The sequence below is a fragment of the Wasmannia auropunctata genome, unplaced genomic scaffold (genome assembly GCF_000956235.1).
Source record: "Wasmannia auropunctata unplaced genomic scaffold, wasmannia.A_1.0 LD336001.1, whole genome shotgun sequence".
Classification (NCBI taxonomy): Eukaryota; Metazoa; Arthropoda; class Insecta; order Hymenoptera; family Formicidae; genus Wasmannia; species Wasmannia auropunctata.
In genome coordinates this window covers 148833-163282 of record NW_012026889.1, presented here as the reverse complement: position 1 = coordinate 163282, position 14450 = coordinate 148833, and the positions used below count along the sequence as shown (strand labels likewise).

The following is a 14450-nucleotide window of genomic DNA, read 5'->3' as shown; positions in this document are numbered from 1 at the left end:
GGTCATGAAAATCCATCGCGTGTAAGTACGGTCGGCGAAGCGACTCGGAGAGTCGAGATATCGCGCTTCGCGGGTATCTCCATCTTCGATCTTAACCGGCATGTTTATGTTCACACACGCCACGATACGAGATGGCGATCGCTCCAAAACGCGAGCGCATCCGGCCGTTTCTTGTACTCGAGGCGCGGAAAGCGGGCAAAGATATTAAGGTTAGAATGAGAGATTAATCGCCCAGGCGGATGAAGTTGACCGCGCGTCCTCCGCGCGATTTCCCGTCGACGTCAGTCGACGTGAAGTTGGCTGCGCGTCCTTCCGATTTCGGCGACTTCCCGTAGGGCCGCGTCGGCGTCGTTCGTCCATTTGCGCGACCGCCGTAATTACATAGGACGAGATATCGTCGCTGAATGCTGACACAGTTTCCGCATTGTTGTCCTTTCGTCTCGGTGTAATAAAGTGCGCGTCGCGTGTGCGATTAACGTCTGGAGTGCCCGTGCAAAATGCCGGGCGACCGTCGCACTCGGTTAATTAGTGCTGGCGCGCGATCGTAATTACCCGTGGGCCGTGTGTCGCGGCGAGTGTGCATTGTGCGAGTGCCAGAAAGGAGCGGACGGAATTAAAGGGACAGCGAGAAAGGAGCGAGAGAGGAGGAGCAGGCCTAGGAGGCGTCGGGCGACAGCGGAGCAACCACCAGGGTGAGAATCTTACCGTTTATTTTTATTTGATTTATTTAAATTTGAATTGTTTGTACGAAAATAATTGGAGATCCCTATGCTTGGAAAGTTCTTGAGAGAAAAAGAAAATTATATGATTATTTTATTAAATATCCACCTGAGAGAGAGACAAATGACAAATTACATGTGTTCGATAATTATTTTTGCCGCCGCTCTAATTCGTACGTAACTGTGTTTTTCAGGTCGCGACGTTTGCACCGCAACTCCTGCATCGTACCGAGTGAGTGAGATATGAATTACCTTTCATTTCAATATTCCGAATACGATACATAAAATGCGCAATTTGCAAAAATCTCCAAAATCAGTCCGCCCGAGAGACGTGGTATCGTGTAACTCCAACTTTCTCGACGCGACTCCCCCTGCACGTTCTCGATCACGATTCATGTGCGGCACGACGCTATGCCATCTTGCCTATACGCGCGTTATACATAATACGCGCATGTACGCATGAATACGTACATATGTATCTATTACCCCGTGTCGGAACACATAAAACGTTCATACTCCGATCGGATCGCGCTGCCGCCGTGCTCACGCGTGTGTGCGTTCGCATGTGGGCGTATTTTCGCACACTCTCCCACACGCGGCGACGTCCCCACCTATATACGTGTGCGCTCGCATATTTCCTCTGGGCCGCATTTAATAAAAGCGAAAAGTGCACCTTTGCGACATGGGGATACGATTCGCGCGGGTTATCGATTCGGGCATCGCGCTCCGCTCTCTCTCTCGTCCGATGGCGGCGGGCGCCGAAAGAGGAAACGACACGGGTCCGCGCGCTCACAGGAAAACTCTGATTTATTCGCGCGAATATTATGTCACTTATCCCGCGCATACATACATACACCACGCGCTCGCAATCGATGGGACAGCGTAAAGTGTGCGCGTTAACCCTTATTCGCCATCCCGAGCGTGCACATGTTTAACCGTGTAGAATCGAGAGAGGTACGGTCGATCGACGCTCTCCTCGCGATGTAATTATGTTTACGTTAGCTTACGTGGAAATCAACATCACGACTGATTTTCGTCGGTCGGTATTTAATTAATATTTTATGCAAATTACAAGCGTAAATTCCGCTCCATTCAAAAGCTTTTCTCGAGTCTTTGATAAACATATATACATGTGCGTGTCTGTAACAACTGTTATGTATTAATTCCACGTTATAACATTTTGTAATATCTTTCCATAACATTGTTTATCGAAAAGAAATAGAATTGAGCGAGAAATATGATTTTAAAATATGTAGGTAAAATCGAGACGCCGCGGGTTTGAATAATTTTATTGTCGCGAGACGAAGTAGAAACGGGCATGTCCGACGGGTCCGATCAGACGATTCCTTCGGTTTCGCTACTTATTTACAAATGAGAGAGACAGAGAGAGAGAGGAAGCAGAAGGGCATCGTCGAGGTGATGCAAAAGTGAGCTGCCGAGCTCGAAATAAACGCATGAATGAATTTGCGTCTCGCCTTCTTTCCGCTTGACCAAACCCTAGCCGATGTGGGTGAGTCTACCGGCCGGTCGGTCAGTCGGCACGTTCGCATTGTGCTCGCAGCATAACAAGCGACTTACACACGCGTAATAAACAAACAAACACTGACGAACGTATACGTGGGAGGGGCGAAACGTAGCCGTCAATGCACACGCGGAAATCTCCGACGGGGGATCCCCGCACGTGCGGGAACGGTCGGTCGTTAAGCCCGCGCCCACGCATCCCGAAATCGAATTACGGACAGTTGTCATCCCATCGTGCCGCTCGGGCCGGCGGAGGTAGACGTATCTATCTGTTGATGACGTTGATCGAACTCGCGTGCCGGCGGAATTTAGAATCGCGCCGAATCGAAAGTTGAATACTACTCGTGTTGTCGCGATATTAAATACATTTATTCATCGTTCATTCATGCAACTCAGAGCGGCGAGTCGTCCTCTCTCTCTCTCTCTCTCTCTCTCTCTCTCTCTCTCTCTCTCTCTCTCTCCCCCTCTCCCCTCTCTTCCTCTCTCCCTCTTACTGTCTGTACAAAGTCGCGCTTAACGCCGGAAGACGTGCATCGCGAACGCGCTCGTGCGAGACGTATCTCTCGTACAGCGAAACACGATCGTCGAGTATTACATTGCCATTGTTGCCTCCTTCTATTCCCGTGTAGCGCGATATTCACCTCGAGATAAAATCACGCGGAGCACTGTATTGCGAGGGTGAGAGGGAAGAGTGAGAAACTCCGGCGCGGTACATACCGCTCGCGTGTCGTAAAGTGTGAACAAAGTGGAGAGCGATTATGATAGAATCTTGGTAGAAACGCCAACGACGAGTCTACTCTATAGAGATTCTTCGTTAACTCGTTGCGTTTAGACAAAACGTCAGCCGAGACTTCGTCTCACAATCAGATCAAGCAAAGTTACAATAACATTATAAAGAACACGAATTATGTTACATGAAATTTCAATAGTATGGCAATTTCTCTCTTTCTTTCTTTCTTTCTAGCATAGTTTAGATATTATTAGTACGATAGAAAATATAGAAATATAGGCGACATTGCTCGTCTAAAGCAGCTGATATTGCACGCTTGCTCATTTTCGATTGCGTAGGAGATTAGCGTGGCGTTTTCATCTAAATCTCTCGCAAACGATATCGGGAAAAAACGATACATTCAATACCACTATGTCATTTGATATCACGTGAAATCAATATCAACAAGAAGAACATTTTCGAAATGTTTTCTTCCTCTATACAAGCTCGAAACTGAGAGTACCGACTTTGCAAGTGAATATATTCATTTATATCAATATTTCGAAATTCCGTGACGGCGAGGACAAATTGAATATGAAACAGATTTTCCCTCTTTTTTTTGTATTCTCCATCCCTCCTGGATGCTCGCCGTGCCATGAGAATTGCCCGTTGACGTGAGTGCATTCGCGTTATAAATCTAATTGAATGAACAGGGAGCAGGATTTTATCCTCCGTATTTATTTTGTGAAACCATATGAACGTAAACACATAATGCATCATGTGCGTGGATGCGTAATGTAAGGCGTATAACGTCTGGTACGGTGTTATACATAGTATTAGATAATATCAAATAAATAACAGCGTTATATGGTATTAAATAATATTAGAGACGCGGTATATAATGTAATGTACATGATGCAGCGTTGAGAATTTTTTTCTATAACGATAGCCTTGTCGATATACACTAAAAATATACCTCGTAATGACATTATAACGGGTGTTCTTAACGGAGTAACAAGCTCAATCAAAGCCTTATCTCGGCACATTTTTCTTATTTAAGACTTCATCATCAAGAATATCCTTTTAAAACAAAAGCGGTGTCGAAATTTTCGCTAAAAGATACTTCGTACATTTTGATAAAACGAATTTCCATCCCCTGAGCACGATTCTAATAAAGATATCTAATAAAAGGTAACTGCATGTGACAACCGACAGTGGCAATTCTTAGCGACGATGATTCTATTAACGCCTCGCCGAATTATGCCGACGAAATTTAGGTCAGTAATATAATCGCCCATTGACCCGTGAAAGACAACCTTGTCGACCATATTTCCCGGATATCACGTCTTCGCGAATTCTCGTAAAGATTTCGTCATCCGGTGACGCATTTTGTTCTGTGAATTTACCGCGAAGCCGTCGAAGGGGCCAATAAAGGAATCTCTGTCGAGCGCAATTTGTTCGAACAATATTAAATCGTCGCTAAAAGGATTAGACATTTCTCTCGTCGTTTCGCGAAAGTTCACAGCTTCGGTACAGTTTGCTCAGCGCGGGCGAGCGTGACGCGTTTCTCCCCCGCAGGATGCGAAATTAAAACTTTTAATCCTCATTAGGAACTCGAGACAGGATACACACCCTCTCACTCTAATTATCCCTTGACCCATGAACGACGACCTTGCTGCTGCCGCTCCTCATTGAATACACGATGCTTTTATCTCATCTCATCTTATCTCACCGTGTTCTCCGGCGACTCTAAGAGTGTGCCAGTAAATTATACACTCTGCATGCGTATTACAGTACAATTTTCCATTTCGAGTCTTCCGATAATTCAGCGGAGGCCATCGCAAAGTGAAATTTGCAAGTTTCTCGTGCTGAAAGTTGCAATAATGATACTTCTCGTATTACTCTTCCCCCCGTTAAAAATTTAAAGTCGCCTTATATTTTCAGATGTAACTCAGGAACTTCATTCTTTAATTGTAACTTTGTCGCGTGCGCGCGATCCATTTTGCCGATTCGCCGGTCTTTCGTCATTATTCTTTTTTCCCCCGCGCTCACCCCGGCGTTTCTCTTCTGTTCCTTCATTTCTCAAGTTTTCCTGTGCGCCCCACGCAATGCACTTTTCTTCCCTTTCCTTCCCTCCCTCTCTCTTTTCGCGCTTTTAATTCGCGGACGCTCGGTTTCGATCGCGCGTGGCGACAAAGATGAAATGACATCGTTATTTCGGCTTAGCGACAGTTTTCACTCAGAACCGGAGTGGATGGATTATTGATCGTAGTTCTGGGACTGCGGGGATGTGGCCGTAGGCAGGTACCAACATGCGCATGCCGCATCAACCTACAGCTACACTCTCGCTCTCTCCCGTTCACCCTCTCACCGTCGTCGGGTTGCCCCATTCCTTTTTGCACAACCTTCTTACCCCCTCGTCCTTTCACCGGCTCACGTCCCTTTCCTGCTCCCCCCTTCCTCCTCTCACGTGTCCCTCTCGTTTTTCCCTTCGCAATCTTTCGCTCCAATCATTATACTGGCTTTTGTCCCAGCTCTCTTTCCCTTCCGTTTATTACCCTCTCCCTTTTTTTTTCCTTTTTCCTTCCAAACACTATTTACCTTCTTACCGCTTCTCTCATTTCAGCTTCTGTATCCTCTTATTATTGTAAACCTATTTTTTCTTCTGCCTTCCTTTCTGTGACTTCTTGATCATCTCTCCACGTATTTTCATTATATCTTTATATAGGTATATGTACGGCGCGACAGTAATTATATCATTGCCACAATGGCGCGTTTATTTCAAACAAAAAAAGTCGTTCGATCCACATCGCTCTTTTATATCTATCCCTTTCTCAGCTGCTTCTCTGTTCTTTCTTCCTTCGTGTCTCTTCTCTTTCTCCATTGTTCACTTTTTCTCCGACCTCGCATCATCATATTTCTTGGTTTCCCCCCACATACGGCGCTGCATTGTGCCTTTTCATACCCTCCATTTTTACGCTAAACTTTAATAGCGTCGTGTATTCCTTCGAGTGCGCGCGCGAGAATAAAATGTCACATTTTACTGTACCTATCGAGATTGCTTCATTAATGACAGATATAAATTTCATTCTGTTACAACCCACGAGCCTTTCTTTATAAATACCTATGTGACAGACGTGGAGCGTAAAAATAAGTTTGTATTTAATGAAATGCCGACTGCGCAGTGCGCTGTTCCGCGTTATTTCGCTAATTGCACGCTGTTACCCATTAACAGCGCGCAAACTTCACGAGAAATCCTATTGATGTTGAAATTTATCTGGCACGGTTTATTCTGCGAATATCGATGATACGGCAAATAGTTAGTTTCTCTAGTTAAGCCGTTAATTCTTCGCTTTAATACTGCAAATGTTGCTTGGAAAATAACGCGGATAAATTGCGTTGAAAATAATCTCTTTAACGAAGAGACTCTATATGCGCCGTTTATGAACGTCGTTAAAAATTCTTTTAATTTCGCTAACACTCAGTTTGTCGTTACGATATGACAGTGCAGCTCACGAGCAAATTTATGTTCGATTACGTTGATTAGTATACATGATTCATTACGTTTATGGCACAAAAGCTATGCATCGATTTTTCTACGGTATTTTTTATTGTTGGGAATAAAAATTGTATTTAAAAATTTACGGAAATATTTCCGAAGCAAAAAATAAAAATGAACAATACCTGCAGTAATTGTAGAATATTACAGTGGGCAAGTTTTCCGATTTAATTAGACGTGTTTAATTTCAAAATAAATACGTTTTCGTAATTGTATAACAAAATCACGGCCTCTCTTCTGTATTGCAATTTTAGCAATTTATTGTTTTATTGAGTTTACTTTGTAATTCCGTAGGTGCTAGGAAAATTCATTAATTTTACCAAATGGAATAACAATATGCAACTTATTTATACATTACGCAATGCTTGAGCGCAGAAATTATTATTATTACAGAAACTACTTGCAGAATGTTTGACCGAGCTATTTAGCTGAGAACAGTACACAACGCGAAATTAATTTCGCATTGTGCCATATCTAATATCTCTCGAGTTCCACAGATCGATATTTTCTTTACGGATGTGATTTCCAGATAAACTGTAAAATGTTTATATTTACGCAGAACTGTACGAGTCTAAAACGAGACAAATTCAATGATTTGCGATTTGGGATATTCGTTAAGAGATATTTACCGAACCACAGTGGCGAACAGAGTAATCGCGATGCGCCGTGGAGTTTGACCGATCTATTTCGAAAAGCCGATAATCCAAACATTATCGAGCACTATGCAGTACACATGGGAGTAGCGCGGGTACTTGTTTGCGTGTACACACTTATTGTATGCGTGTACCCGTCCGTCGCCATGCACGCGATTATTCGGCGTGCAAACTTTCGACATGCAGATGTTACCGATAATTATCGGTGGATACTTCGAGGCGACGACTCGAATCTACATATATCTATGACAAAAATACGCGGTGATTGATCGGGCATACGTGCAAAAAGGGCGTGCTCCGTATATTCACCCCGGCTCTAAATCGGTATCGCTGATCGAAACTGCCTTCCGTGAACTCAATTCCGAAACGTTCAATTTCGAAAAAAAAAAAAACTCACGTATCGCGGTGTTCGTATACGTGTGAATATCTGTACCACTGAAATTTTATCAATTTTCCCTCGTTCCGAGAAGATTATGACCGTATTATTTATGGCGACCTATCACCATGCATTCACTTGACATTCATAATAGATACTATTCCCTAATAAAATATGCAGCTCAGTGTGGCGCAAGGTGCGTCGCGCACGCGATAGAGAGGAGTTCGTGCGTGCGTGCGAAGTTTCGCATGACACAATCGGATGAGTTCCACGAAATACGATTCGGACCCCTCAATTCGCATTGCTGTCGTCATAAATAACGAATCGCCATCGATTGGCGGAATTATAATTGAATTCAGCGCGCGCTTGGCCGACGAAGGATAACTTTTGCGACGAGGAAGAATAGCGTTTTAATACGGAAGTATATTTATGTTAGAAAATGTATAAGAGACAAAGAATAATGTATGTATTGTGAGAGTCTCGCTCTTTGTCTTTTATATAGAAAATTTGTAATCTTTTATTAAGACGAGATGCTTATATAAGAAAATTTATTATTAATTTACATAATCATCACGGCTGCTTTGTTATAACAGATATATTTTTTGTGATTGATGTTTCCCAGGTTAATGCGGTTATATATAAAACTATATATCAATAGCCAGAAAAAAAACCATCGCTAAAAGAAATTGCGTTCATAGCGCCTTCAACGATATGGTGAATGGCTCCGAGGACACGTTCTTATTCATTTTCAGTGTCAACAAATTCAAGGCAATCTATATTTAGATCACGATTAGCGATAATAATCACTAATACATACATTGTTCACTAAATATTATATCTATATGATTAAATTTTGTCGAAATAATTTATAAAATTTAGTAAAGTTGCGCGTAAGCGTAGGATGACTTCTGATGTCAAAAAACGTATGGATATATTTGTGTGGTTTCCTTTTCAACAATTTTTCGAAAAATATTAGTATTGTATAAGAAAAGTACATTAATTACTGAATCCGTCTCAATAAGGAAAATAAAAGTGCGGTTCTCATCACTTTATTTTGAGCACAGCCTGATATCTATTTCTGCTGTCCGCCATGACTAATGCCGATCTGAGGAGCGATAAGAAAGAATATAAGGGAACGCCGTGGCGTCTTTTGATTTGTTCATAGAACGGATTCCTACTCGCGAAGAAAGAGACTGACTAAGAGGCAGCGCGACATCAGGGGGCGCATATCGTCCTCGAAGATCGGCGAAAGTACTGGTTCCCCGAAATGCATGTCGTAGCTCTATAAATACAAACAGACATTTAAGGCCTGTAACCCCCCATCCGTCGAGCAGAGAATAGACGTACAACGCGAGGTGGTGTGCACACGTGTGCACATTTTTACGCGCTCGTATGAACAAGGATCGATGGAGAAAATCCTGCGAATGTAATACTTTAAGAGAGACACAGATATTTTGTTCACGTATATATATGATTCAACATACGTATAAAAAATTGCGATCATCTCTCGTTTAATCACATAGAATGTCTCTCTCGGAATTAAATGAAATCAACAAATTGAAAAATCCTTTGAGAGAGATGATATGCTGGTATCGTATGTCGCAATGCTAACTTTTATTAGGCTAGAGGAGCAGCTACGTTTTTAAAAATATTCTTTTTGTTTAAGAAAAATTTGTTTTATCATGAAAATGTATAGTTTTAAACAAAATTTGACTAAATATTATATCAAATGCGGTGACAGCTTTTAAGTCACAACAATGTGCTAGGGTAAGATTATTGTAGATATACTTGTCAGAATCTATCGATACGTTTCCAATAGATAGCTCCGTAAACATGGCCATTTATCAACTATAAATAGAACGAGTGTGTAGCATCACGCTATCAACAAAGTAAAAATATCAGGTGCACATGCAGCAGATCTATACACGCGCAGATACAGCGCAAACATGTTACATTTAACCCCTGACAATCGCTGCAGTCGAAGAGATATTTAATAGAATTTAATTAACGGAGAACGATATGGAAAGGAGAATGTAGTATTTGCATAGAACATGTTGCTTCTTCCTATTCACATTCATAAAACTTTTTATACGAGCACACCGGGATCATCGGACGAGCCCTTTCAGAAAGGCGAACCGTTTGTCCGTTGAAAATAAATTGCTATTATTATTTCCGCATGCACAGCACGTGGACGTAGGGATTCCGCGCTCAATGGCGGCCAGGACTAAATGGAATATGCATCGCGCAAAGGATAATACCGGGCCGGAAAATATCCCTTTCAAAAAGCCACGCCGTTCCCCTCCGCGAGCTCTAATATCGTACGTACTACGTATTCGGCGATATATGCCTGCGATCCGCGAACTTTGTGCAGAGCGCGCAAAAGCGATTGCAATTTACCTTTGAAAGGCTCGCCGGCGGGGCGTACGAAATTTCTTCTTCGAAAGTGAAGAGGATCCTCAGGGGAACCTTCGGCCTTTGCGAAGAAACGGAGCAACCCATCAGGATGTCGTTAAAGCGCTAGCGATTGCGAAAGCCCCGTTTTTACGGTGTGTTACTCCGAGTTGTTAGCTTCGTTTCGGCAAGCGGTACAAATCCGTAAAGATAAAAGTTCGATCTTGCGTAAATTCGTATTTGCCTTCGCGTTTGAAAAGCTCCTTGACGTGCAATTAGAATTTCGCTCTGGAGAGCGAGAAAACAGGTAATGGATAAGCGTAGGTAGTAAGAAAAACAAATTAGAAATATGCTCGCGTGACGAGGGCTCAACGAGCTCAAACCGAAGGATTCGTAAAAGCGTGCACGCGCGCGCGCGCGCGTTTTTGAGTGTATTTAAGGACTCGGCGAAGCCGCGAGCAACCGCAACATGCGGCAAATGGCGCGGCAAATGTCTCGCAGGCTCGAAATCTACCGCTAAATTTACGCGAAGGAAGGAGAGGAGGTCCACGCGGAGAGAAACGAAACCGAGAAAAGCTGCTGCACTTCTTGCACGAAGAAAAGAGCAAGCCGTGCTCCCGAAGCTCGAAGTGCGGTGAACGTTTTTGCGCGGCTATTTTCCGGTGTAAGTCTTCTGAAGTAAAGCGAATCTTGATGATTGTCCGCGACTGCACAAGAGTAATCCTGAAGATCTGTGTGCCGACTTTTTCGAAACATGAAGAAATTGGAAAAATGTGGGGAAGAAAAGAACGGCGGTAGATGTTTCTAAATGTGGGAGGGGAGTCACCCATGTGTGACGATCATGATCGTTATCACAGGAATAATTTAAGAATTTTATAATTTTATAATTAATTTTAAAAAAATAGATTGAATAAGTCTGGTTATAATGCGAGTCTCGAAAATGAAATTCCAACAGTTTTTGCGCTCGTTATATTTACGGAGTAACGGTATAAGCGCGCGCGCGCGCGCACTTTAACGTTCACATAATGGAAACACTTCAATACATAATCGGAGTATGTAATATTTAATCGCAGGATAAATTCCATGTACGCTGCATGAATATGGTTCGCTAATAACGGCAAAGCTACGGCGCACACGTACGTGTGTACGCACACGACGGTGCTATTATCGGGCGGCATTTCGCGAAATCATCGTCGCAAATGCAAACGACCGGCGGTGAGGCAGAGCCATAGAATTTGCGCGCAAAAGGATTGAAAAATCGTCAGATAAACGTTAAACGAGAAGTCAACGAGCGCGCGCCATTAAAAATCGTCGCTGGCGCAATGCGGAAAACACGGACTTCGTGCGTCGGCCCTTCCCCTCCCTCCCTCTCTCTCTCTCTTTCCCCTTCCTTTTAAAAAAACACATGTTGATATATTAATTTTGTCTTCACTCCGCAGAAGCAATATATTACGGAACTCCGTTATCTCAGCCGCGGAGAACGTGTGTTATGTCAGCGCATTAAAAACGTGCATAAGTAGAAATACAAATGGAATATTCCGAAGAACTAAAGAAAATTAACAAATTAACGGTATGTGATAAAAGACTTAGGTATACTATATGTCGACATGAATCATTTATTAATCGATCCTTCGATCAATTTGAAATGTCTCTATATTTTCATTGAAATTCCGGGACGTCCTACGCTCATCTTCATAGAAAGAACATGGCATATATAGATATATTTCTTTTTATTGATCCTTTTATGCTACCTTTTTATTGCTTCTAATTAAATATGTGGCTCACGTTCGCGCTCGCTAAATATGAATCCCAAGCACATATTCGTATATGTATATAGCTATTGTAACGACAATTTCGTGACGATAATGATAATAGTGAAGCGATATAAATTGCATAGTTTATTCCTTCTCTATTTCCGATACTCTTAAAAAATTGTTACTGTAAAATTTACATTATAATTTTTGCTTTAGATTTAGCGATATATTAATTTAAGGACATTTTTTTAAGTAAACGTTTTTTTCTCAAGATTACGTAGATTATTTATACGCATTTTTATAAGAATGCATGACGTAAAATATATCCGGTTCGTGCGTTTTGTGCGAGTGTAAGGAAACGAAATTCCACCGTATATCGATCGTGCATTGTTGCCATATGATTACGGTAATTCGCAAGCGAATGTCCGCCATAAAAGCCAATTAATATCACAGTGCCACTTACAGGCGCGTTCCTTTCTTGCGCGATTGAGAGAAGCTTTACCGGCGCCGCCAGCTCTCATTCATGCATTTTCACCGCGCCTGCGGTGAAAAACGTACGTATGAACGCGGAGGAATCATCGCGACTCGATATCGAGCATTTAATGGGTTGACGATTAGGTATAAATGAGTTGCGCACGACATCGATTTTCTTCTAATGGGAAAGAGAAAGAGAGATAGAGAAAGAGAGAGAGAGAAAATAGAAGCATAAAGAAAATAAGAGAGAAAGAGAGAGAATACGTGTGTGTGTTCATTTTACCATCCGCCTAGCAACCGTCCGTCCGTTGAGCCTGTCCGATAACTCGGAAGGAATATAATCCGGAGGAGGACGAGAGACCGTTAGACAGACATAGTCGTACACACGCGTCCAGGAAGCAAGCAATGCGACGGATACGCGCGATCTTAATCCGGAAATGCGACGACGTCGCGATACGGATCGCCGAAACGGAAGAAGATTACGACCGCGAACCGCTGCGGCAATCGCAAAGTGCACTCTCAACCAAGCTCAGCATGCCATTCGTGTCGGTAATACGAACGATTTTCTATTCGATACGTGGTTAAATCCCCCGATATTCTCACAGGGATACAATAATTACGGCAATAAACACGTGTATCAGCTGTAGTCGTACGCATATACTCGTATGTGTATTAATGCGTGCCGTTGGACTGATAACGCGTAGCCCGAAGGTGAAACTCTCGCCGCCTTTTGCACGCAGAAAGATAAGGGGGTCTTTTCCATTGTTTGTCCCCGCATATTTTAATTTATATATGTGCAACTCATGTCTTTTTCTGTTAGAAAACACGAACGATCGTGGCACAAAGCGTATTAAGGTTGCGAAACTCTGTCGAATTACGATCGCACGAAACCAAGCGACATAAGCTCTCACCTTTCGCAAGGCGGTTTAGGATGAGGTCCTTGTGTTGTGCGGTATGAGGCTCAGGAAGCACCACGAGGAGGTAGCAGCCGCTTAGAGGCGACGGCGGCGGATGTTGCTGCGGTTGCTGTTGCTGTTGCTGTTGAGCGGCCGGCTGCGCCGGCACGGCGGTGCCGATGCCGGTGATCGGCGTGCTCGGGGATGCGGTCTGCTCGACGTTTGTCGTCGAGGCGCTCTCCCCTCCTCCTCCTCCCCCTCCTCCACCCTCCCCGGTAGGGTCCGTGGTACTCATTGCTGTAAATTATATCGCATTCATAAGAGATCCTCGGGAAATCATCCTTTTTCTGTATTAATTCTCTGCGTGCTATTTGTTAAACATATCTCTTAAATATACACCTCTGATGGCCAGTGATTAATTTTTTAAAACTTAATTTTTTAATCAGACTAATCATCTGATTCAGGTATGACAATTTCGATTGAACCGGTGAACATTCGATAAGGGTAATAATATTCGGTTATCGACTATCTGCTGATCGCCTGATTAATAAGCGAGAAGTTATTCCGCCGTTTATAGACTGTCGTTACTTTCTCATTTAAATCTATATAATCGGTCTTTTAAGCGCCGTTACTCAATCTTCTTTTCACGACGCCGGTCCATCAAGCCTTCAATCACTGACGCGATATACTCGGCTTTTAAATTTTAAATAGCCAAGATCATAACGTAAGCGAAAAGGAAATTACGTTATCACGATGAGTTCCGCATGTTAAAGAAAATACAAACTAGAAAGAGATTCGAATATCTTCGTGAGAGTGATTTTTCATATTCCGTTAAGGCGAAGCGTTAAGCCGGCTTAACGTTATCGTGGCCGCCACTACTCTTTATTAGTGCAAGTAATACACTGCATGCATAGTGCTAATTGCAATTAACGCATCCAACCCGGTCAGCCAAGACAAAGAAACGAAAGCTCCAGCCGGACGATTCACGTTCCACTATCGCTCGGATTATTCGTTAAATCTATCTGCGCCGCGCCGTTCTGCCCAACGAACGGAGCTCATATACGGATGCCTCCATCTGCAGCGCGTACGAAAGATGAGAGACGAAACGGAAACTCGGGGCCGAAATAGAAGTGGCAAGGGTCTCGTGGAGAAGCGTAACGACGGGGTTGGCGGTACACAAAGCGCCGCTCTGCCCTCCCGCCTCGCGCTTCTGCTCCTTACGTCGAAATACGCGGCCGTAATTCCTTCTCCGTACGAGACGGCAGTAGTCTCGACATTACCCCCCTTTTAATACTCCGCTTTATGGTCGGCGAGCGTATGCACCGGGGGGAACTTTATGACGGACGATCAATCGTTGAAAACTCTCGGCGGAACTTCTGCCGAGCGAAAGTCGCGACG

General features: G+C 43.3%; 1 protein-coding gene across 1 annotated transcript in view; it reads right to left on the bottom strand.

Annotated features, from left to right (window-relative positions):
* LOC105453212 (microtubule-associated protein futsch) overlaps positions 1–13347 on the bottom strand; it is a 43555-nt gene extending 30208 nt beyond the window's left edge. The window contains exon 1 of the mRNA XM_011694966.1: positions 13068–13347. Within this exon, the coding sequence (XP_011693268.1) occupies positions 13068–13347 (280 nt within the window). The remainder of the gene's footprint in view (positions 1–13067) is intronic.
* Positions 13348–14450: the final 1103 nt, after the last annotated feature.